At 39.6% G+C, this 26985-nt stretch overlaps 1 protein-coding gene across 1 annotated transcript in view; it reads left to right on the forward strand.

The window, feature by feature from the left end:
- Positions 1 to 26985, forward strand: part of ubr1 (ubiquitin protein ligase E3 component n-recognin 1) — a 128542-nt gene that overhangs the window by 68594 nt on the left and 32963 nt on the right. Inside the window, exons 28-31 of the mRNA XM_048227879.1 lie at positions 11757 to 11837; positions 12139 to 12332; positions 20150 to 20349; positions 24115 to 24208. Coding sequence (XP_048083836.1) covers positions 11757 to 11837; positions 12139 to 12332; positions 20150 to 20349; positions 24115 to 24208 — 569 coding nt within the window. The remainder of the gene's footprint in view (positions 1 to 11756; positions 11838 to 12138; positions 12333 to 20149; positions 20350 to 24114; positions 24209 to 26985) is intronic.

Consider the following 26985-nt stretch of genomic DNA (forward strand, 5'->3'; position numbering starts at 1 on the left):
ATGGAGACGTGGCTAACTAGCTGCATCCCTACTGCTAACATTGAGTTACCTGGCTTCAGTGTGGCTGGTTAGGACAGAGACAATAAACTTCTGGTGATTTCAACCACATAACGCTGGATTCCACCCTCACTAATTTCTACCAGTTTGTTGATTGCCCAACAAGGAAAAACAGGACAATAGACCACACGCACTTTCAGGAAGTGGACACCAGAAGAGGATGAGGCGTTGAGAGACTGTTCTGTGACAACAGACTGGAGTGTACTACAGGATGGAGAGGATTTGGAGGACTTCACACATTGCACAACTGACTACCTGAACTTCTGTTCCCACGAGAACTGTAAGCTGCTTTCCAAACAACCAGTAATTTCAACACCCTTCTAAATAGGAAAAATATGGCGTTCAGAGAGGGGGACTCAGGGGAACTCAAAGCCAAGGGAACTCAAAGCCAGGCTGAAAGCGGACAAGGAGGAATACAGAAAGAAGGTGGAACAATGTGAAGGTGGTCTGGGACGGAATGAAGACAATCACTGGCCTGAGGAATAGTAGCAGCTCTGTGGAGGGAGATCTGGACAGAGTGAACCAGTTGAACCACTTCTGCAACAGGTTCGGCTGCCCTTTTCCAGCTTCCAGGTCTGTCCACCACTCCCTGCTGACTCAGACACTGCTCTTCTTTGCTTGCCTGCCCAACTTACACCCCCTTCCCCTACACTCTCAGCAGTGTTTCCCCTAGAATTTTTTCCAGTAGCGGTGCTGTTAATCGTAGGATGCCCCCAAAAAAAAAAAAAAAAAAAAAAATATATATATTTTTTTTTTAAATGACTCCTTAAATGGTGACTTCTGGCGGATCTTTAGTCAATTTCAGCATGGGTGTCTTAACTTTTGCACAGCACTGTATAAACTATATAGACTTCTCTTTCATGTCATTACACTGTATTGGTGCTGTGCAAGTCGAATTGAGTGCCTGTCACTTTAATGCCGTGACGGCTTGCTTGATTCTCACGGTTTTAAGCTAATTTAGTAGCGTTGTTGTGCATGGTGCATAAGAATATGTGGATGCAATTAATTATGTTTCCCATGTCATTTGGTAAAATAAATGCTCAAAAACTCTATAATAAACTATAATTTTGGTGAGCTCTACAGGAATTACAAACTATCTCAGATGTAAATGGTTGCGTATCCTATTACTCAAATTCAATTAAACCCACCAATAGGCTAGCTAGACCTTAGTTTCACAGCCTACTGTAGGTATGTTAGCAACACGGCTTGAAAGCATTGCTTGCCCTGTATCACAAACAAAAACGAAATAATGCGTGGAATTTATCTGGGAATAGGCTAGCCTACTGAAGGTAGGGGCGAGCGATCTCGCTGGCGTGTTTAATTTGGTTCCTTGGTTAACATAATGTAGGCTACGTTTTTTTGCATAAAATTGCGTCTGCTAATAAACTTAAACATAAACACAGACAAGCATGATCTCCTGTGGAATCCTGACTGCGCCTTCAACGTTAGCCTACTATTATTTGTTGACATGAAACCTGAACGAACGGCAGCTGTTCCTGAGTGTTCACTTGCGTCTATTTTTTTTTTTTTAATTAGGCAACTTTTTTTGCAGTGGCGCTTGATTTCCAGGAGCGGCGCTGCGCCACTGATGAATACATTGTAGGGGAAACACTGCTCAGTGCAACACGCACCCCCATCATCTCTCCTCCCCCACAAGTTGACCATGAACAATGCGACTACACTGACATTGGTCACCAGTCTCCAGTCACCAGACACCCATCCCCCATCATTACGGCAGAGCAAGTTAGAGGACAGCTCAAGAAACTCCGTCCCAGGAAGGCAGCCTGGCCTGACAGACTGTGTCCAAGGCTGCTTAGGGTCTGTGCTGCTGAACTGGGGGAGCCACTGAAGCACATCTTCAACCTGAGTCTCAGTCTTGGAAGAGTCCCAACACTGTGGAAGACATCATGTCTCATCCCTGTCCCCAAGAAGCTACACCCAAGTGAGCTCATGACTTCAGGCCGGTCGCTCTAACATCACACGTGATGAAGACCATGCAGCGACTGGTTTTGGGGATACTCAGACCACAGGTACCCTATGCACTAGACCCGCTACAGTTTGCATACCAGGAGAAAGTGGGCGTGGACGATGCCATCACATATCTCCTACACAGGATACATTCTCGCCTGGATAAGGGAGAAAGTGCTGTGAGAATCATGTTCTTTGACTTCTCCAGTGCTTTTAACACCATCCAACCCCTCAGACTCGGTGACAAGCTCCTGCAGATAGGTGTGGATGCTGACCTGGTGTCCTGGATTGCAGACTACCTGACAGAGCGGCCACAGTTCATCAGACTGAAAAACTGTCTCTCTGACACTGTGATCAGCAGCACCGGAGCTCCACAGGGAACTGTGCTCTCTCCAGTCCTGTTCACCCTGTACACGTCTGACTTCTGCTACAACACAGAGTCATGCCACATGCAGACGTTTTCAGACGATACTGAAATTGTGGGGTGTATCAGGGATGGGCAGGAGGAGGAATACAGGAGCCTGGTGGAGGACTTTGTGCTTTGCTCTGCTGCCAGTCACCATTGAGGGGGTCAATGTGGAGGTGGTCAACACTTACAAGTATCTGGGGATACATCTGGACAATAAACTGGACTGGTCAGTCAACACTGAAGCACTCTACAAGAAAGGGCAGAGCAGGCTGTACTTCCTGAGGATGCTGCAGTCCTTTCACGTCTGCAGCAAGCTCCTCTGGATGTTTTACCAGTCTGTTGTTGACAGCGTCCTCTTCTATGCTGTGGTATTCTGGGGAGGAAGCATTAAGAAGAGGGATGCTGGGTGACTAGACAGGCTGGTAGCTGAAAGCTGACTCTGTTGTAGGAGCTGAATTGGAATGCATCACTTCAATATCAGACAAAATGAACAAACTAATCAACATCTTGGACAATGACTGTCATCCACTCCACAGCACTATCATAAAGCAGAAGAGCTTTAGTTGGAGACTATGCGCACTGCCATGCACAACTGACAGACTTTAGAGCCTTCTCTGTTGTTGCCCCCCAACTCTGGAATAGTCTACCTGTACATATTAAGTCTTCTCCAACCATTGACTGCTTTAAGTCTAACTTAAAGACTTTCATTTTCTCCCAAGCTTTTAATCTACCTTAATAGCCCCCCTCACTCACTCTTTATTCTTTATTTTATTTGACCAATTTGTTTATTATTTCAATTATTTATTTATTTTCCCCTATGTAATGTTATTATTGTTGTTGTACCATTGTCATTGTTTTATGTTTGTTTGTAAGCACTTTGGTTCAACTCAGTCATACAACTCTTCAATGCTTCACTGAAGGGGAGATTAGAGAGATTTATCTGCAGATCTATCTTTCTACACTTCCATGGCCTCCTATAACAATGTTATATACTGACTGTCCACTGGCCCACTGTGTTAATGCTTATACTGTCTACTGGCTATATTAGCCCACATGCACAACCCATCCCCCCTCCATCATCCACCCAGTCTGGAGCCCAGGTATTGGTATCAGGACAGAACAAAATGCGATCAAAGCATTCCTAATGCAAAGGCCTTTCTTTATGTTACAAGATGTGCAGTTTGTAGTCCTTCAGCTATTAAGGCGAGACACTAGAGGTGAATAGGGTAACATTTTTAACAAGCAGATATCACTATGAAACTTCCCCAGTTGATTACTTACATTAATATGAGAAAAAATGTATTACAAGTTTTCTGTAATTTAATGTTTACATATGCAAATTAGGCATTATCTAATTAAATATGCGCTATTTTGCATACATTTTAAGGCATGAAACCTGAGTATTGGATACAGCCAGGTTCAAAATTATGTTTTCATTGTGTTCAGATATTAGATGGGGGAAAATGTACTGAGGGATTTATGAATATCTACTTTTGTTATCCTGTCAATCAGAATATGCTGTCAATAGCCCTAAAAAATAGATTTTTGCCGTGTTTTTAGGCATAAAATGTCATGTAAGGAATAATATATCAACCAATATATCAATATGTCCATATATGGATCACATAGCGTGATACAGGAAAAACAGAGCTTTCCAACGGTACTACACTGCAAAAACTGCTTATCTAACAAAATCTAACCAAGTGTTATTAATCTTATATCAAAATAAAAAAACTAGTTGGTATTGTTTTCAGTATAAAGAGACTTACCTAGCGCTTTCTTGTGAAATTATTTGACTTAATTTAAAAAAAGTTTGACTTATTTTAAGACATGAGTGAGATTTGTAAATGCATGCTTGTTGCCGCCCCTTGAGTTGGGCCATTACATTGCTCTTTGCCAGACCCTTAATCTTTCTAAATTATCAGGGTCTGGATTAGAGCCCGACCGATAAAGGATTTTGAATCGGTAAAGGATTTTACCCATACAAATATTTGTTGATTTAAAAATCCGATATGCCTATATATATATATATATATATATATATATATTATTTTTTTTTTTTTATTTTTTTTTTTTTTTTTTTTTTTTTATTTTATTTTTTTATTTTTTTTTTTTTCAGAAAGCAAAACAAAACATTAACAGATTTCCCTAACATTAGTTATTTGTAGATATTATTTATGAGTATTGACTAAAATAATATGATAATGCATTTTAAAAACAAACTTGTTTATTTTAAATAATATTGTCACAGTGGAACAGAGGAACATCAAAATATATTAAAGTTCTGATAAATAAAACGTATAAAAACAGAAACTTCAATATGAAACTTAGTCTTTTGAACAAAAACACAATAACAACAACAACCAAAACAAGTTACCAGTATTAAAAGACTTGGTAAGCTTCATAAATATAACTTTGAACTAAGACTGGAGACAAATTCTGTTAAGTTCTGATAAATAACAACGACAGCAAAATATAAATCGCAAACAATATATGAGGTAGTGTACTGAATCAGTCAATCCTCAATAGCTCCAGTCCAGACGTTGCACGTGACTGCACCTGATGGGCCTTTTGTGAAATACTCCCATACTTGACTTCGTCCTCCACTTGCCATCTGTCAAAAAATAAAGTAAACAAGCCAGGTGAGATATACAAAAAATAACATAAAACATAACATAAACATAAAAATAAAATGATTGCTGCTACAGCCACAACTATTACTACCAGCAATATTATTATTATTGACAGTAATAATTACAAAAAATAATGATGACATTATTACTATCATCATTTGTATTATGATTAAACAAGATAAAGGTCACTCCTAAATGTTTGAGTGTGCGTGTGTAATAATTAGTCCCTATTGCCTTATAAGCTACCTTATAATTACAATGTGTCAGCTTGCTTATCCCTTTACCTGCACTTTTAAATTATTTCCATCAAGCTACATCAAACCATTTTCAATCATCAGTTGCTGCCTGCATTCTAAAACCTACTATTTAGTGTAGTGTAGTCTGTTAATGCTGCAGCTGAACGACAGTCTGAAACGCACACTTGGCGTCATTGGATTTCACACACGTGTAAAAGAAAAGCTAACTTTTATGCACAAGCTACGTTTTGCACAAGCTACGTTTTATACTTTTTCTCTAAGTCTAAATGTTCACTCCTCGTACGTCTAACTTACATTTTACAATGCAGGGACTGTAACTACAGATATACTAGTAATAAATACAGTAATCATTACTTTATTTAGGCAGAATAAGTTCATTGTGGTTTCCAATCTCATTAATGTTAACGTTAGCGGTCTTCCACTGATAGTCATGGCATTAGCTAGCTTTGTGGTTAGCTAGTCTATGATGAGCCATAATTTAGCAATGGATAACGTCATACTGCAAATTGTAAAACATACGCTTTCAAAATTACAGGCCGGGGAGAGATGATACGTCTCACTGCTATAACTGTCACGCTCTTAAAGAAATACATCTTCAGTCACATTGTCAAAAGTTAAAAGGACAGACAGTCAACTACACTGTAACAACGTAACATAATTACTAGCTAATTCCGCTTCACTCTCGGCTTATTTAACAACAGCAAAACTGGACATTGTTTTCACGAATTTTGTCATGCTTATTTGAGTTAAGAGAACTGATTGGGATGTTCTTTTAATTGTTATTCAAGCAATGTATGTCTCGTGACCAACTCACCATGAACACACTTCACCGATGATCTCACTTGCGGATAACTGGTTCTCTTTGCCCGACTCTGGCTGGATCAGCAGGTTGCAGGATGTGTGGCGCGTTATACACAAGTGTTGTCAGCAGGGACAGTGTAGAGTGCCCTCTGGTGGACAAACTATACAACGCCAACACTCATGACATGATTGTGTTTCGTCCGTTATTATTTTATTTTTAAAATATTCATTTATTGGCCATTATAAATGCCGATACCGATAGTTTGGAAAATGCCTAATATCGGCCGATAATATCGGCCTGCCAATAAATCGGTCGGGCTTTAGTCTGGATTTTCCAGGCTACTTACCTAGGGCTTTCTCATAAAAATAATTATAAATTATAATAATATAAATTATAATAATAAATAATTTAAGAAGAGTTTGCCAGTCTGCCAGTGCGTTGAGTAAATTTGTCTTGATAAGACTCCTTAAAATAAGTCAAAGTCTTCTTAAATTATGTCAAAATGATCTTTTGAGAGGGCACTAGGTAAATCTTTTCATACTAAAAACAATACCAAATAGAGTTTTTAATCTTAATATAAGATTAATAACACTTGTTTAGAATTCATTGCATGCAAGGTTAGAATGCTAACTTTTGCTGAATTTAGGAGAAATATACAGGCGCGAGTAGACACAATCTAACAATAAACACCTAAATGTGTAAATCGGACTTTTTTGTTGTAGTAGTGTGATGGAATACATGCTAAGGTAACATACTAGCTCAAAATCTCGAAATTGACCAGTGCATGAAAAAACAATGTTTTCACCTGCCGTGTCTCGCCTTAACATGACTACTTGAATGACATGAATTACTGTATTTTCCGGACTATAACTCGCTCTGGAGTATAAGTCGCATCTGTCAAAAAATGTGTCACAAAGAGGAAAAAAAACATATTAGTCGCACCGGACTATAAGTTCAATTTAGACATTTAAGACCAAGGATCACCGAACAAAAATTCATGAAAACATGAAAATTTAGCTAACAATGTGGAGAATGCAATTCAATCAAGCATTATAGGCGATATATAGGCACAAGCTGGCAGCAGAGCAAATGCTCCCTCTGAGAGAGCGAGAGAGAAAAAAAGATGCACGTTTAAAAGAACGCTTTATTAAGGAAGCTACCATTATTTTAGAGAATGTTCACATGCCTTTCTTAGCCAGTATGGACGTTTAATCTGGAAAGGCAAGTTATTCAACTACCACATAGAATAGGGTGACCAGACGTCCCGGTTTTGAGTTGCGTGTCCCGAGTTACAACAAAAGCCTGTCGGGAAGCTAAAATGTCCCGGTTTACACCAACCACTGTTAAAGTTTGGTCTTATAGCCCGATCATTAACTAAACCCATGTAGAATGACTATAGCCTAAAGCGTTCGGCATATCATTTCGATAATTTGTGTGCGCGTGTCAGTCAACCGTAACAGTCTGCGTAATCTTTGCAGCCCACCTTACAGTGCATCTCTGTAAACATTATTGCAATGCTTCGTCATATGCTTCGTTTTAACGGTTAAGACAATGCAGAAGAGAAAGTCATCATTCTCAAAATAACCTATGGCTGTGAATTTTGTTTTTAAATGTTTTCATGCATGTCTGGATAACGGGTGAGGAATGTTTAGGAGACAGACTATCGTAAAATCCTCAAAGCACAGCACCTTTATTTGGGGCCTACATTTCGTTTGGTACGGCGTACCGGTAGGCTATCAAAAGCAGAAGATCTTCGGTTTGGTTTGGGATTTAATTTGTGTTTGGACTGTTAGATTATATTGCTAAATGTTGGGACTGATGGCCACTGAAATCTGTGAGGTATTTGATGGTTCACTATTAAGTTTCATGTAGTTGAAAGAGTGTCAGGATTTCCATTCGCTTTTTGCAAGGCATCCGCTTTCATTCATGGAACGTGCGCTGTGCTGTAATGGAAACCTTATTTTTTATAGCGAAATACAGTGGGTCCCAGTTAAGAATTGACACTTCATTCACCATCAAGGTGATTCACGCAGCTGGGTGAAATGTAAGTACAACTACAGCCGCTCGAACCGGACGGAGCATTCGACAGCAAGGGCTGTGGTTGGCCCTTGGTTGGAGTTTTCAGTGCGTTTCTCTGTGTTTTTAGCAGCCCCTGCAACATAGTCCACTGTAGCCTATAAGCTTTGTACATAATGTTAAACATAGTTTTGGATTCAGTGGCAAGATGTCTTGATTGTACAGTGCCTGTCTCTCAGTAATGTTTTAAAATGAGAGCTTCGTCAGCTGGCAGTAGGCTACTTTGTCGGCAGTCATGAGAAGTTCGCTTGCTAACAGAACATAAATATGCTGCCCAGAAACCTTGTGAATAGTTCTGATTTGTTTTACTACACTAACAGCATCTCCTTAACAGTAATGTTAACAAAATGACAGCATTCATATGACAAAGGAAAATGAATTCGGTCACTCAAGACTGTGCCACAGCAACCAGTGTAGGCTACAGTCTTACCCAATAGGCCTACTCGAAGCAGATAGCGTTGTCTGACGGTCGAGTGGGTTAATGCGCGTATTTCCAGAACAGTTCTGCAACTTTCAGGCAGTTCTGAGTTCGAATCTAGGCAGGAGCAGAGCCATATAAATGCCTAGGCCTATTGTTATAATTTTTTGCAAGGTGTTGCTCCTGGCAATACTTGTTTATAAGACGTTTAGTGATTAGTTGATAGCTGTTTTGGGACACGTTAAACGTTCTTTATAATGGCGATAATGGGGAGTAAAACGACTGTTACGCTGTTACAACTGTAGGCTACAATGATTGCAATACAAAAAAATGTGGCGTGTTAGTTTAGTTAGTTTTGTGATGTTTTGCACTTTTGCCTCATGTGTTTTCAGGTTTGAGGGCTTTTTTGGCAAGATTGACCTTGGTTAGACTCTGCATATTATTTCTCCGTATGGAAAATAAAGTCAATTTTCGACACACGTCTCTTATTAGTTCAATAACCAGTGTTCCTTGTTAAAAAATGTGACTAGTGAAAGTCCTGTACAGGTAAATGTTCAACAATTGCTGGTGTAGGCCTACAGCTATAATCAATTAGGGACTGTTCGTTATTTATTTAAGGGGCTACCGGAGGAGTTTTGGGAGCGTTAGTCAAAAAAGACGTGACCCTCCCTCACCAGCAAGACATTTTTCTATGACCCTCCAAAGTGATTGAGAAAAAACGCATGACCCTCCCCAGTCCCAACAATTTATTGATGCCTTCTGTAGGCTACTGGGTTAATTTGGGAGCTTGCATGCTACGACACCTTCCTTGAAATGCCTTGAAAAGGCTGTCATTTGCACAATTTCACAAATAATCACCGGGACCGAAACAAACCTGTCAACTTTTCCCGGGTTTATCGCGTAGACCTATTTTGACAGATGCATGAACTTACGTGCATGAAATCATGCGATAGCTTACTTTACACATAGCCAAGGCTACCGTCGGTGCATTTTAGTAGCCTAGTCTAATAAGCTACACCAACTTGTCTTTAAGAGGGGAAATTGTATTACCTATAACATTAGCTGAGTCACATATTTGGCCATATGGTGTTTATAGGCTACATCACGAAACCAAATAGTGTAACGAAGGCGAACACTTTAACAGGGGAAATTAATTGGGCATGAATCATTGTGCTGAACGGTATTTGTCAATGAGCAGAAACACACACAACATTTAAACTGTTGAAAAGATGTGCACTATGGAAACTGGTCTGTAGGCATTGGACAAATAAATGACACTGACTCGCCATATCCTGACTCTGACAAAACATTGTCTTGCTTTGCCGCAAACTCAGCAATGAAATCATAGGCCAGTTTGCAGGTAGCATAACGTCTTTTTCAATTCATAGAAGGGAGAGCCCAGTCTCTCCTGTGACATTGAGGTGCGCAAATAGTTTTTAATAGCCTGTTCAACTTCGAAAAGCTTCACCCGATGCCAGTCCCTATATCTGCCCCCTTTGGAATTATTATAGGGGGCCTATTATAGGCCTAAGGTCCAGTGCGTTATGTCCTGGGATTCGGACGTGCTCAAAAAGAAAAGAAAAAACACTTTTTTAATAGATGGTTATGAGGAGCAATATGAGTCTGAACTCCGTGTCATTCAGACTCAACCCTCTTGCTTTGATATCTTTTTCGTTGTCGTTTGAACGTCGGCAAGCAGGCATGTTGCGGTTGCAATTTAAATGAAATTTCTACAGTAGGCCTACAATTAGCTAAATCATTTGTCCAGCTGTTTAAAAAAAAAAATCGTGCTACATTCAAACGCAAAAGGTGCTTTGATATCTTTTTCGTTTGAACGTCAGCAAGCAGGCATGCTGCGGTTGCAATGAATGAGGATAATTGGTTTTATCTGCTGATTTTATTTTTTGCATTATTTTGAATATGACTCACTACAGTCTCAACAGCACGTCTACTTTTTCCACACGCATCTAAGTTCTAACACACATCCCCTCTCGCTTTCTCTCTTTCCATCCCTGCGCACGGGCTTTCTTAAAGGAGCTGCACCATTTTACAACAATTGCGATCTTTCATATTAGAATGTTTTGTCTGTGCGTGTCTGTCTGTGCGTATTCACGTGAAAGATAATAAGCAAAACAGCGATCAAATATTACATGGCAGTGAGTTTTGTTTTCAAATGTGTTCATGCATGTCTAGATAACGGGTGAGGAATGTTTAGGGGACAGAATATCGTAAATCTTCAAATTATGCCATCGGGACGGATGACCTGAAATCTGTGGGGTATTTAATGATTCACTATTAAGTTTCATGTATGAAAGAGTGTCGGGATTTCCATCCACTTATTGCATAAGGCATCCGCTTTCATTCATTCATGGAACGTGTGCTGTGCTGCAAAGGAAACCTTATTCCGTATAGCCAAAGAGGTCTAAGATAGCCCAAATTTAGTTATTTTTTAAATTATGCATGATTTACTTTTTTATAAAATTCGTAGGCTGATGCCTGGCAGCAACAATTGTGTTATTGCTTCAGCCTCTAGCTCAGAAAGGGGCTGCGTGCAACTGGTAGCTTGAGTGCAAGGTGTTGGAGACTCATGGTGTAGGACAATGCCTTTTCATCGGCAACAATATTGAACCAACCAACAATATAAATGTTTAAGAGCAGCTCTTTTATGAGTTAAATTGAAACAAAATTATACTGGCTTTTATTTGTCCGAATCTGAGGCCCGGCTATAAATAGAATCCTGGCCATAATTTGAGTATTTAAGTATGCACGTGTGCTTCAGGCATAGCGCAAGCACTAATCTCTGACTGAAAGTGCACAGGACTTGTGCATTTGAGAGCGCTCTCTCGAGGCTGTAGACAGTAATGTTTCATGTAGGGTTCATGTCAGTTAATATACATTTTATATATATATATATATATATAAACATGTTCAATTATATATTTTTTTTCATATATAAGTCGCACCTGACTATAAGTCGCAGGACCAGCCAAACTATGAAAAAACGTGCGACTTATAGTCCGGAAAATACGGTACTTGATATAGTGATTTATACAAGCAAATGGCAACCTTTGTCTGATAACCACTGTTTGTAAACATTCCTGCTGAGAGCTGACTCATATTTTCTATCCCTTTTCAGATGTTTGAAATGGTTAAGTGCCTTCGTGAAAATTCCAGCCCTGCACCCTCACAGAGTGTTGAACAGTCAAAACTAGAGGAGGTAAGCACACTGCAAAAACTGCTTATCTAATAAAATCTAAAAAGTGTTATTAATCTTACAGAATATCGAGGTCAAAAAAATCTAGTTCATATTGTTTTCAGTATAAAGAGACTTACCTAGTACCCTGGAAATCCAGAGTTCTTTGTTGCTTTGGGAAATAATGATTGGAAAAATTGAAATTTGGAAATTGATTGTTCTCTGTAATGTTAGTGTAATATGTAAAAATAATTTCATGTCTGCTGCTCTTTAATTCATGTACTTCATGTATTTTATTGTTGCTATTTTTCCCTTAATGTCTTAGAATGTACACGATGAGGAGAAGACAGAGCGTAAACGGAAGGCAGAGGCCGCAAAAAGACACCGGCAGAAGGTCATGGCTCAGATGTCTGCAATGCAGAAGAATTTCATTGAGTCGCACAAGATGTTGTATGACAACATGCCAGACAGTGGGAGTCAGGGGGACCCCACCAGTGAACTCACCTCTGCCAGTGAGAGGTGAGATACCATATCAAGCTCAGTTGTAGTTGGCTCTGTCATGTGTATTATAAATACATAGCTGTGTATTTAGGCCTTTTATATTGGCCTTACTTTTTATATGTTTGTAAAAAAGACTGAATTCAATCTTATATTCCAAATCTTGTGTAATTGGCGAAAAGTTAGGTGATATGTTCGATAATTTCTTTGCATGTATTTAAAAAAACTAATAATCTCTTATTAATAATATTGGCAGGGATGTACACCCTCCTCTCAGAGGACAGAACTGGATGATTGTGATACACCTGATGCCACATTATGCAAGATTGGGTGGCCCCTAAAGTTGTAACGTGTACTACTAGACTAATAAATACCAATAAATATAAATTATAGTCTTCACTTCAGAGGTGGACTGGCAACAAAAAGCAACCAAAGGAATTCCTGTCAAGCGACCCCAATATGACACGTTAATCGATCAACTAACATTAAGTAGGCTAATTATTGTTAGTGGTATGATGGATTATCATTTCATAAGGGCTTTCTTCCCTATATTTGTGTACAGAAAATTAAACTTCACCACGAGTCACTACAGTCTTCTTCCTCCAACCTTTCGTTTGTTCTCTTGCGTGTTAGAAATGTCACTAAGAGCCTAAGAGACATTATTTAGTCTATCTGTCATGATTATCAAATGTTAAGCTACGTTTTATCCATAAATTCAGAATGAAAATTTCATTAGGTAGAGAGGCCACATAATGCAACATCGGCTACTTGCCATTTATATCTTATATCAACCCTGTCCTGATCAAATGCATTAATGTGTTGTGCTATGTTTGTCCTCAAAGCAACATGCAATAGTCCCCCCCATGCCATTTGTTGTGATGCATAGTAGCAACAAGAGTATTTGACAATTGAACTGCAAAGTATCCAGCCCCATGCGTTCATTATCCAGGGCTGAATATGCTGTACATCTATTGCAGGTGTAATGTTAAATACTCTCGTTGGTCCTAATCTTGGTTTGGACAAGCCACAGAACTTCGAATAGTATGACACAGTACCATAACTATATTACACATAATACACAGGTCTCTACTTAATATTATATTATTTTCTATTCACACATGCACAGCTACAAAGTCAACTGTGCTGGCTAAATAAACAAAATATAGATGCAGCATTAGCCTCTTATGTACCAAAACAGCACGGCAGTGCACTTCTAATAGTGGAAATCTATGGTGGTCAATCATCAAAATGAAAAAGAGGTTGTTAGTAAATTGGTTGGGGAATGGGGCTGAGGAAAGCAATTGCTTAGACATGCAAGGAATCTCCAGCTTACTTAAGCCAAAGATGTTATAGGCTAATGCTAGCCAGCATTTAAACTTGTTAGCAATGATTAACATACCTTGAAAGATTAACCCACACATAGGTTCTCCTGCTTCAGATGTTAGTATTTCATCTAGTCTGTTATTCCTCAAAGTATAAGCATTCATTGTATCCTGTAGGCAAGCCGGCGACACGGGGGATATGCGGGATATGACACCCGCAGTTTTGAAGAGAAGGCGATCGTCCCCCTCACTTTTGATAAGGAAAAAAGCTTGCACCGCTAAATAATAGCTTATACACTAGGCTAAATAAAATGTATCATTAACAGCATTACTAACCACAGCCATCTAGACTGCACAATCTCACTTTCACTCTGCTGGTAACAGTTGGATATCTGAAATGTTTGATCAGTTTTGCTAACCATCATCATAAACTAAACCAGGCTACTCACTTCTGTAAACCGTCTCCTGCTCATCCCGGCGTTAGCTATTATGTTTAATAACAAACTCAACTAGCCAACTGCTTATCAACTCGTTTTCACAAGACAAAATGAGTAACTCTTACACCACATTTAAGTTCTAAAACATTTATTTCAGACATCATTAAGAGACAATTAATTTACTTGAATTACCTTGGTGCATAAATCCGTTATAGACAGTAAAGGTATCACTGTATCAGCTTAGTTGGTTGGATGTCACCGGGATGCAGAGCTAGAGTTCAGTAGGGTGACAGCCACTGGAATGAAGCTTCCTCTGAACCTGCTGGTTCAGCTGCGGAGAGACCTGTAACGCCTCCCGGAGGGGAGTGGGGTGAACAGTCTGTGATTGGGGTGAGAACAGTCTTTTATGATGCTGTGTGCCTTGCCCTTGATGGCCTCGATGGAGGGGAGTGAGGAACCGGTGCCATACCAAACTGTGACACAGTTGGTGAGGATGCTCTCGATGGTGCAGCGCTAGAAGTTCACCAGGATCTGAGGAGACAGGTGGACCTTCTTTAGTCTCCACAGAAAGAAGAGACGCTGGTGAGCCTTTTTGATCAGGGTAGAGGTGTTGAGGGTCCAAGAGAGGTCCTCAGAGATGTGGACACCCAGAAACTTGAAGCTGGTGACGCGCTCCACCTCAGTCTCGTTGATGAGAATGGGGATGTCTGTGCTAGCTTTAGACTTCTTGAAGTCCACAATGAGCTCTTTCGTCTTCTTGGTGTTGAGAGCCAAGTTGTTGTCAATGCACCACAATGTTAGGTGCTGTACCTCCTCCGCCGTCTCATCGTTGTTGCTGAGGTGAACAATCACCGTAGTGTCATCTGCAAACTTGACAATGGTGTTAGAGCCATGTACAGGTGTGCAGTCGTATGTGAAGAGGGAGTAGAGGGCTCAGCACACATCCCTGTGGTACACCGGTGTATAGGGTCATGGTTGAGGAGGTGTGGTTATCTTAACCTAACAGACTGAGGTCTGTTGGTTAGGAAGTCCCGAATCCAGTTACAGAGGGAGGTATTGATGCCCAGATCACTGAGTTTGGTGATCAGTTTGGAGGGGATGATGGTGTTGAATGCTGACCTCAATCAATGAACAGCATTCTTACATAGGTGTTGCTATTGTCAAGGTGGGACAGGGCAGAGTGAAGTGCTGGCATCCTCCATAGAGATGGCATCCTCTGTGCTCCTGTTCTGACGGTAGGCGAATTGGAAGGGGTCCAATGAGGGTGGTAAGCAAGTCTTGAGGTGGGCCAGGACCAGCCTCTCGAACCACTTCATCATCATAATAATAATAATAATAATAATAATAATAATAATAATAAGCTTTATTTGTATAGCACCTTTCATACACAGAATGCAGCTTTACATTTGGAGCATGTAACACAATAATAAAGTCAGTCAGTCATTATCAATCATGATGATGGGGGTGCAACTGGACGGAAGTCATTAACCAGTTGAATGCCGCGCTGTTTTCAGAAGCTTTGGCTCAGAGTGGCAGCAATCTAGATCATTGTTGACGATTTTTGTAGAGACACAGCGTATTCTATTTATAGCTATGGACACATACTATGGCTCGTTTAAAAGGTGAGACTTTAAGCTCTCAGTGGGTACAAACTATTTATTTCTACATGCCTCCCCAAAAACCCAAGCTAAACAGTGGTTAGTTTTCATCAAAATCCCTGGTTTTTTTTTTTTTTTCTAAAAATGGAGATTTAGTGTATTTTATTAAATATGCACTGTTTGAGCCTGTCACTCTTCTGACACTTACATTTCATTTTTTCGAGTTTTCGATCGTCATGTATTTCAGTTCTGATCATGATAGAGTTCCCAAAATCGCACATAAGGTGTGTTAGAGTGTCTATTTTCGTAATTTAAAAAAAATAAAAACGCAATATTGTGTTTTTGGCACTCAACGCATGAGAACAAAAAACGCAATATTTTTCCTTCATTAGTCCTGCTCAGTGCCGCACACACATCGGTGGTGGAGAGTGTGAGGGGCTGGTTACTGGTGTGACGGGGCGTGGAGTTAGTAGTTTTGTAATCTGTGATGGCCTGGATGGCTTGCCACATGTGTCGGGGGTCAGAGTTGTTGTTGACATGATCCTCAATCTTTAGCTTGTGGTTGTGCTTGGCCTTTTTGATGCCCCTTTTCAGATTAGCCCTGGATGAGCTATAGGCTTGAGCATCACCTGATCTGAATGCGATGTCTCGACTCGTCAAGTCTGACCTCACTGTTCATCCATGGCTTCTGATTAGGGAAAGTCGTAATCTGTTTCAGGGTGGTGACACTTGATGTTGGAGTTGATGCAGTCCAAAACAGAGGACACATATGAATCAATGTCTGTTTGGAAATCATGGGTGGCCTGAGTTGCGAACACTCTCCAGTCAGTGTTTTCAAAACGCTGCTGAAGTGCTGAGTCAGCTCCCACTGGCCACACTTTGACTGTTCTTACTGTTGGTTTCACACATTTGATGTGCTGAATACTTGGCAGTAGAAACAATGAGAGGTGATCAGAGTGTCCTAGATGGTGGAGGGGAGCGGCTTCGTAGGCATCAGCTATGTTTGCGTAGACATGGTCTGAAATATTATCTCCTCTTGTGGGGCATGATACATTTTGATGGAATTTGGGCAGTACAGTTTCTAAATTCGAGTGGTTGAAGTCACCCGCGACAATGTAGGCTGCCTCGGGATGCAGAGTTTGTTGTTTACTGATAGCAGAATGCAGTTCTTTCATGGCAAGCTTAGCATAAGCATCGGGTGGTATATACTGTAGGTTGCTGTTACTACAGTTGATGTAAACTCTCTGGGCAGATGGAAAGGTCTACACTTAACCATGAGATACTCTAGGTTAGCTGATTCAGTGACTCTCGGTGATGGTGGTGTCTGTGCACCAAGTTTTGTTAACATAAATGCACAAGCCCCCACCTCTGGTCTTACCATAGTCAGCTGTTCTGTCAGCATGGAGAATGCAGCTTCCACCTAGCTCGATAGCGTTGTTGGGTATTTCGCTGTTAAGCAAAGTTTCTGTGAAAGTCATGATGTTGTAGTCCATATTCATTCTGTGTGTGGTGATCCGCAGCCACAGTTCATCCATTTTGTTCACCAGGGAGCGAAAATTGGCGAGGAAAAGGCTTGGAAGAGCAAGTCGATGTGGAGTTAGCTTTAACCTCGCTCGAACTCCTCTGGTCCGTCTGAAGTTCCTTTCGGTCAGTGTGGCGGAGTTCATAGGTCTCGTTGATTTAGAAATCTCTGGGATTACGCTGATAATGATGTCGGGATTGCAGGAACCAATGTCCAAAAGTTCCTGTCGAGTGCATGATATGTACACTAAACTGTTTTCACCGAAAATACTTGAAATAAACAAGCATATTACCACTAATTTGCAAAATAATATTCTGACAAGTTTAAAATATTATGATGGTCGACAGTGGGTCAGAAGTGGTGATCTGGAAGCTGGATTTCACTATCTGGGTTTTTGCTCACAATTTGGTCCCCCTCACTTTGAAAATACCTGCGCCCTTGACAATACTGTCTCATTGCAAGTTCTAAACATACTCAGGAAAACATATCTGCCTATCTATCAACTTGGAAAAAGGTCAAATAGGAGATCAAGTTTTCAACATTTCAACATGTTTGACTTGTTTTAGTCCATTTTTTTTAAATACAGTTGACAAAATTATTCAAACCCTTGACAAATATTTTCTCTTGACCAATATGTTTGTTCTGACTGAAAATGGCACTGCCACATGGCTAAAGGTTGTAAGACAATGTGGTAGAAACATGATATTGTTGAAACCCATTGCTCGTGGTGAAATATCTGACTAATTCTTCCCTTAAACACATGGTAAACCATATATCACAATAAGCAGCAGAACTTACCGAATATGAGGATGTAAAACATGTCTCTGTACAATAAGAGGTTCCTGAGTAATCCATAATCAACACATTTCTGCATGGTCTTCGTAACATATTTTAAAGTAAAGTTTTATGTCATAACATTTTTGTAAATTGCTTAGCCATAGATTATCCCATCATCATGGTTCTTATATAGCCAGATTCCAGACAATCCCACGTACACGGTTATGAATATATATTTCTACTGGGATGTTTGACATTAATGCAATAAAAAGATTATTTCTTGATATAAAGCCTGTCATAAGACATATGCAAATATAATCACATCAGAGTTACCCATTATGGGTAGCCCAGACTGTCCAGAAATAGGAAGATATAGCATCTATAGATGGCCATTACATTACAATTAGATTAACTAGCTGAACAGAACAGGTGACCACTTCTGCATAATTTCATGGACTGCTGAAATGTAGCCTACACTATTTTTGACTATTTTTGAACTTTGTAACACAAATGCTTTGTGGTTGTGAACTTGCAGTATCATCAGAACTATTCCACCTGTGTTTGTATAGTTACAATTCTGAAGTGCAAAATAGTTTAGGCTACAGCAGAAATATTTTCAGCCATAGATAAAAAATAGTCTAACCTCTGAATTTCTTTTCAAAGTGCGCCAGACTGATGCATTTAAACGTTAAAATGTAAAAAAAATCTTCCGGGGGGGGCATGCCCCTGGACCCCCCTACCGTGGCTTGATTACAACTTCCGGCATGTAACAGCACTGCTGCTGGAAAAATTTCTAGGGGAAACACTGGATTGAGGTCTTAACTCTGGCTGAGCCACAACACTTAAAATGTTGATATTGTTCTCTGTTAACCATTTCTTGCCTTGTTTTGCTGTATGTTTTGGATCATTGTTTGGTTTAAAGGGGAATGATGCAGTTTGTTTAGCTTAATTTACCTTAACTTAACAGCTTCAGAGTCATTGGAATGGTTACATCACTTCTCAAGGGTTTTCAGCATCTGTGAGTGGAAAAACCTTGCAACATAGGGCCGGTGGGAGACAGAAAGTCTTGCGGTCTCGCAATGTAACAAATTGCTTTATTGCACTACACACATACACATCAGGCACCGGCTAGAACAAGATGGCGATGGAGTTTCTCAGACATTTGTCATGGCAGAGCCAGCGAAAAAGAAGCAGAATGCGAGTAAACCATTGTCGGAGGAACAGGGAAAGAGGAAATGGCAGACTGACCAGGGGGAGATTGTAGGGGGAGATCTGCAGACAAACCTGCGAGCAAAAATCAAAAGAACAGCAAAGAAATTGCCAAAAGTGCATAGGGGGGGCTTTAATGGTCCAATGCATCTATTGTGATCTTTTCCTCCAGAATCTTAATGTAGCCCCTTGTTTTAGTGTTACCGTTTACTTTGAGATGATCACCAGGTCCCCCTGGTTTAAAAACATCCCAAAATAATATTTTTCTCACCCCTACACTCCAACGTAAGCTAAATTTGTATTCTAAAGTCCAGGTCTGCCCTTATAAAGGTTAAGCTGAGTTGTGCATGTTTGGAGAAGAGTGATCCATGATTAGCATCCATGATGACCAGGTGGCCCATTTTGGGATGGGGTGAAAATTTCAACCATCAAAACATCATTCCCACAGTGGAGAATAGCTGTAGAAATGTATTAGTTTTGGGTGTTTTTCAGACAATGGGACTTGGTGACCTTGCAGTCTAGAGGCTTGGTAGGTCTTTTAACCATTTCGAGAGCTGTGATGGCATAAAGATGTTTCCATTGATTATTTAAAAAGGGTATGAATAATTTTGCACACACCATTTTTCATAAAAAAAAAAACACGTCTTTTTCTGATTACATGTTCTAACACATTGTCTTGCAACCTTGTGGCATGTCAGTGTCATTTTCAGTTAGAACAAACATATTGGTAAAGAGAAAATCAACATTAATATTGGCCAGGGGTATGAATAATTTTGTTCTTAACTGTATATATTCTGCTAAGGCATTTAGCTATAATTGCTCATTTATTCATACTTGTGTATGTATTTTCACATACAGTATATTATACATTGTTTTTCTGTAGCTAAACAATCATTTCTTTTCTTCTTTTGTTGGAAAAAATACTCTATATGTTATGTGGGAACTTTTATTTTGTGCTTTTTCTGTACTGTAGTCCCATGGAGCTGAGTGAGAGTCGTGTGGCTGTGGGCCCACAGCAAGGAATGGGAATAGCAGAGAGAGAGTCTCTAACCTGCATTTTATGCCAAGAGGAACAGGAGGTTATGGCTGGTGGTACCTCTATGGTGCTGACTGCTTGTGTTCAGAGGTCTACTGTTCTTACCCAGAGCCATGGCCACAGTTTGTACATACCAGGTTAGTGAGCATGATGTATATTTCTTTGAGTAAAGGGACTGGAAATTAAAAACACAACTAGATTGCATTTCTGAGAAAATGCGAACTGTGATGACTTGTTAGACTGTATATAATTCTGAATAGTATATGCCTTTGGGTTGATGTTAGATGTGAAATTATGATAGCTGTGTAACAGTGTATATTTCCTGAACCTCATTCTCATAATAAAATAGTAATTTGAAGTTTTAAAGCAAGTCTGACTGACAGTCTTTTAATATAAGAAATGTGGTTGTTAACTTTACAGAATAAACAATTTCACCCACATCTATCGTCTGCATACCACCAAACAATTTCTAAATAAAAATATAGACTTCAATGAAATAGTACAGCTACACGTTTAATCTACAAGGGTATTTAGCCTCAGTAAATTAAGAATCTAGCTAACAGTGCCAACATTCGTATTAGCATGTAATGACAGATAGTTTGATAGATGGATGGCTGGATGGATGTAGATAGATAGATAGATACACTGCAAAAAATCAAATCTAACTCAGTGTTATTAATCTCATATTAAGATCAAAACAATCTATTTGGTATTGTTTCTAGTATGAAGAGACTTACCTAGCGCTCTTTCGAAAGATCATTTTAATTAATTTAAGAACACTTTGACTTATTTTTAGGAGTCTTATCAAGACAAATTTGCTCGATGCACTGGCAGACAAATTTGCTTGTTTTTAGGACAAATTTGCTTAACACACTGGCAGCCGTGGCCTACTGGTTAGCGCTTCGGACTTGTAACCGGAGGGTTGCCGGTTCAAACCCAGACCAGTAAGAACGGCTGAAGTGCTCTTGAGCAAGGCACCTAACCCCTCACTGCTCCCCGAGCGCAGCTGTAGCAGGCAGCTCACAGCGTCGGTATTAGTGTGCTTCACCTCACTGTGTGTTCACTGTGTCCTGAGTGTGTTTCACTAATTCACGGACTGGGATAAATGCAGAGACCAAATTTCCCTCACGGGATCAAAATATATATTATATACTTATACTACTTATAGACAAAATTGCTTGTTTTCAGGATGAGATGTCTTAAAAGAAATCAAACTCTTCTTAAATTAAGTCAAATGATTGTATGAGAAAGCGCTAGGTAAGTCTCTTTATACTGAAAACAAAGAGATCGTATCACACTGAAAGCTCATATTTTGTCACTAGCAACCTAGCCTATAGCTGTCCCTTGTCAAATACAGTTGCATTATCAGCCCTGACCAAAACAGTTCAGGAATTGTTTATGCAAAAGTGGAACGTGCGTAATGTTTCATTCTCCCAACTTTTCGGCACGAATGAAACAGCATGAGAGAGCATGAACCATATCGTTTCTCCCTTATTTTATTTGACAGTCAGCTTACATTTCAAATCATAGCCTACTTCTTTCTCTTTATCGCGAACCCTTCTGTTTTGTTGGCAGCATAAAAACAAGCTTACCATCATCCTATCTGCAAATTTGAAACAAAAGGGATGAATTGAACTATGACGAAGTCGGACATATGGGCATAGTTCATATTGAAAAAAGTTATCCAATTTGGAACTTTTCTTTTCTAGCTTTTCCCCACCGCAGTCTTTTAATGCCACCTAATCATAACGTTAGTCCATTTTCCAAATCACAGTGAGTGCAGCCTATGTCAAAGTGCCATGGCTCTCTCCTCTAACCTCGTCTTTGTTGCCTTGAAGATTTCCTTTTATAAGTTTCTTATATTAAAAATGAGATATCAATTATCATCAACAATGACAAGCCAGCTGGAACCTGTCACTCGTTTTCTCTCCCTCTCGTGTGCGCTCAGACACGTTCTCAATTAAATGGAGTAGCATACGTTCAAGTTGGATCGGACCCGAAAAGTATCATCTTTATGTAACATGCTGTTGGTGCATTTTGACATTGTAAACATTCTCTAACAAGAGTGAAAAGCAGTTTGCAATGAAGCTACTATTTATTGGCTAAATGTTGGTCCCTTCTCTGTCTCTTGCCCTACGCACAGTGGGTGATGCGTGTGGTGATAGCAGCAGCACTGATCACTGATCAGACAACTTTTTAAACTAAAACTTTTTGCCTACAAGCTCCTCACATTCCTCTCCATCTTAAGCTAACTCCATAGACAATAAAACAAACTCACAGGTTATGTGGCTTCCGTTACATGACATCAGCCCCCCACAAAGGAATAGGTAAACACAATGTTAAGCGTTAATATTTTGTAACACTTTAACATTTCAAAATTAATCGCAGCGATTAACACGTTAATTTTGACAGCCCTATGTATTAGATAAGCAGTTTTTGCAGTGCATGTTTTTGGAATGACCATTAGAATCCTTGAATCCTTCTCACAAAATCATTAGACTTCATTTAATAAGAATTTGACTTATTTTCAGATGTCATCATGAAAACAAGCACATTTGGCTGCCAGTGCATTAAGCGAATTTGTCTTGATAAGACGCCTGAAAGTCAAACTCTTAAATTTAAATTTAGTCAAAATGATCTTATGAGGAAGCACTAGGTAAGACTCTTTATACTAAAAACAATACCAACTAGATTTTTTGATCTTACAACACTTGGGGGGTATTCCATCAACCTCGCTAAAGGCCAAACCTGGCTTATTTCGATAAGTCTCACTAATTTTAGTGAGAATTCCGTTCCATTAATGAGGTTAACGTGAATCCCAGCTTGGTAACCATGGGAATTTATGCCACAGAACTAACCTGCTCCGTAGCAGGTTAACTTTCAAGCTAAATTAAGTTGTGTTGGAAAAAAACCCAATCTGTCGGAAAACGAGTCCAAAAAGATGGTTCCTTCAACCTGTGCTCTCGTCACCTGTAGCCAACTTCAAAAATAGAAGTAGGCCTATAGAAATGTTTTTTCCGACAGTGCACCAAGCATGGATTTACACATTCACTAGCTCCAAAGAATGTATGAAGATTATACGATTAAAAATGTTTTAACTTCACATGCGTGTGGTTCAAGAAATTGTGCTACTTCAAGGCCACTTACGCTCGGGTGGTGGTGTAACGCAGCTTAAACGGCATAGGAAAGGAATTCCATTTTTGCGTGTTTGCAGGCTACATTGTTTATCACCTTGATAATGGCATTTTTAGTTATAATCTTTGATGAAAGACATATATGTCTACTGCTGATAAAGGGTCATGCACATTTGGTAGGCTGTTCAGTGACAGCTTTGCCAGTGGGGCTATATTATATCTTTCGATGAAAATCCTGTAGATGGCGCTTGCCTATCGAACAGGAATCGTCTAGTATTGTCTTAATTTTACGACATATATCGCCTTTTCGTCAATCTACTGTTTTGGTCTACTGTTCTACCTCGTGCACGAGCAGAGATGAAGCTGAACTAAACCTCGCTTGAACAAACGAGGCCAAGATGCCGCTAACTTGAGTTAATGGAACGGCTTCAGCCCCAAGTGAAAGTCTACGCTAGTTCAAGCCAGGCTATTTCTGTTAAGCGCCGCCTTTATTAGCGAGGTTGATGGAATACCCCCTTGGTTAGATCTTAGATCCTTTCAAATGTTTGTATGGGTTTCTGTGTTACTTCAAATTTTTACTAGATTATTTTTTCCATAATCACTTTTGCAAAGTTGGAAACATTGTTGATAACTGTCTTTCAGTATCACACGATTTAACTTTAGGGGAAGACATGTGCAACATGAGTGTTTCTACTATAAATGACATCACTTTCTCAAAATGATTTAGTTGTGTGTGTGTTGTTTTGTGTGCTGTTTTGTGTGTCTCAGATGGCTACTATCCCCTGCTTATGCCCCCTGGTTTAGTGGTTGGGACACACACAGGCAGCTGTGGCCATGTTATGCATGCAACTTGCTGGCAAAAGTGAGTCATAACTCTCTTATTTGATTTCATGTTATAGTGGAAAATGGGGTAAGTGTGTCTTTGATTACTTCTAAATGAATTCAACCAATAATTGGAATAGTACTGATCATCTCCTTAAATTCCTATTAAAGTGTATCACTTGTCCACCATTGTTCCAATTGTTCAATCATGTGTGCAGATATAGATAGATAGATTGTATTTTATTTAGGAAATTAAAGATTTTACAGCAGCAATTAATAATATTAAGGCAAGACACTATAGGTGAATAGGGTACAATTTTAAGATAATAGATATCACCATGAAACTTCCTCAGCTGATTTCTTACACAAGTATGTATACAATTACAAGTTTTTGATTTTTAATTGGGCATTATCTCATTAAATATCCACAATTTTGCATATATTTTAGATAGATAAAGCCATGGCTTTATGACATTCAAAGTACATGGAAATGACAAGATATTGACTCTTGGACTGTCTTAAGTGTGTCAAAGATTGGATGGCCCTTTCTAATGTTTAATCCAGCGCTTTGCAGCTTACCCGGCCGCATAAGCAACACCTCCTGCCTTACTTACCGGTAGCCTACGTTGTCCAAAAATATAAACATAAATCATAATTTCATACCTCTCGTTGCTTTCATTGTAGACTATGCGTGTAACTTTACCAAACAGTAAGAAGTAAACCCCCTCTCCTTGCCCGCTCTCTCCCTCTCTCGCTCTCCCTCTCTCGCTCAGTGGACAAGCGGGACTCTGCATGCACTATCCAAGTAAAACATTCACAATCGTGAAAGCATGGCCGCATAGAAGACGACTAGCTAAATTACTATTAAATCCGGTTAGCAACATTAGCATGCTGCACGCATTTGTTTAAAACTCTTGCATTCAAGTTGACTGATCATCTCAATACTAATGTTTCCCAAAGGGGCCTGTCCCAAGGGGAACAAGTGTTACCTTGAAACTTAAACACACATGGAGAAACTGAACAGTCCATCCAGTAGACTATGATAAGCTAGCCAACTATGCTACTTTGTTTACTTCCAATGTTTGTGTATTTCCAGGCTTCAACCAGACAGCTGAATTAATGAGGTAGAGATGTAATAGAAATAGTAGACCTAGGATATAGGCTAATCTGCATAAATTGTGCTGTCATGAATATCAGAAATTCGGTATTCTTTCTTTTTATATCAGGATATAAAATATTGAAATGTTATGTAATAAAATGTCTAGCCCCCATCCCCCCAAAAAAAGAAAAAATCGAGGTATGCTTGCCAAATCTATGCGACAACAGGTTCGCGAGTAATTCGAACGAGAGTAATGGGTGCGCAGGTGAACGCAGAGAAGTATAGACTAAATATGATGCAATTTTTTTTAATTTTCATACTTGATCGTACAGACAAGTGCGTAGTCTCGTTGGAAAGCCCCACTTCTGCTCTGTCGCACAGTTTCATCTCGCTGCGATGAACAGTTCCAGAGCAATGTAACAGAGAAGAAAGGGTGTGTTTATTGACACACTTTGCGTCAATCCGGTTAATAATAATTATATTGTTGATGTGATTGTCATTACCCTTGTTATTATGACCGGCATAAGCATAATTTTTTTTTTTCTTTTTCGCGATGTCCAAATTTCCGTCAATGATTCGGGACACTGAAAGACGGGGTAGACAAAACTTGGTGGGCATGTAACCCCATATGGATAGCATGGAACCATCGTTTTTTCGTTTTGATCTGTAGCCCCCTGGACTGGACCCCGAAGGAGGGTAGGGCAGACACAGTTTTCTGTGAATATCTCGAGAACCGTAGAAGGTTTAGGAGGACCACCTTTTTTGTATGTTGATCTCAAGGGGGCCATGTCAACCCATTCCATAACCACTAATTTCATGTATAGCCACCACCTAGTTAAACACAAAAAGTAAAAATGAGGTGTTGTAATTGTAGGTATCTGTGACCTAACATAGTCAAAACATTTAAATTGGAAGTGTAGGATCATTTTGACACCTTCTGAATGCACGTTTCAAGTTTGTGGAATTTTGTTCATGGGGCCACACAATAAATTAATTTATATTACTATACACCAACTGGCCTGTAGGTGGCCGAGACAGTTTTCTGTGAATATCTCGAGAACCGTGGGGCCTAGGGGGTCCACCTTTTTTGTATGTTGGTCTTAGGGGGCATGTCAGCCCATCCCATTACCACTTATTTCATGTATATAGCCACCTAGTTAAAAATTAAAAGCAAAAAATTAAGTGTTTTCATCTCAATATCTCTGGCTGACAAGGTCAAAACTGCACGAAATTAAAAGTGTAGGATCATTATGACACCCTCTGAATACATGCCAAGTTTTGTGTACTTTCGTTCATGGGGGCCTTACAATAAAATAATTTATGTGTACATTTAGTGGCGACATACACCAACAGGATTCGGGACACTGAAAGACCGGGTACACAAAACTTGGTGGGCATGTACCCCTACATGGATAGCATGGAACCGTCATTTTTCGTTTTCATCTGCAGCCCCAGCTGGACTGGACCCCCAGAAAGGAGGGTAGGGCAGAAACAGTTCTCTGTGAATCTTTATGGTATGTTGGTCTCAAGGGCCCACATCAACCTGGCTCATAATCACTCATTTGTGATTTTAAAAAAAAATGAAAATCAGTAGGATTAAAAGAAAGCCAAAATAAATATTCATCATCATCATCATGGCTGCATTTTCAGTATTGGTCGTTTATCGTTTGTCCACTAGATGGCATCGTTGCAGTGGTAATTTTAATTTTGTTGGAAGT

The sequence above is a fragment of the Alosa alosa genome, chromosome 2 (genome assembly GCF_017589495.1).
Source record: "Alosa alosa isolate M-15738 ecotype Scorff River chromosome 2, AALO_Geno_1.1, whole genome shotgun sequence".
Taxonomy (NCBI): Eukaryota; Metazoa; Chordata; class Actinopteri; order Clupeiformes; family Clupeidae; genus Alosa; species Alosa alosa.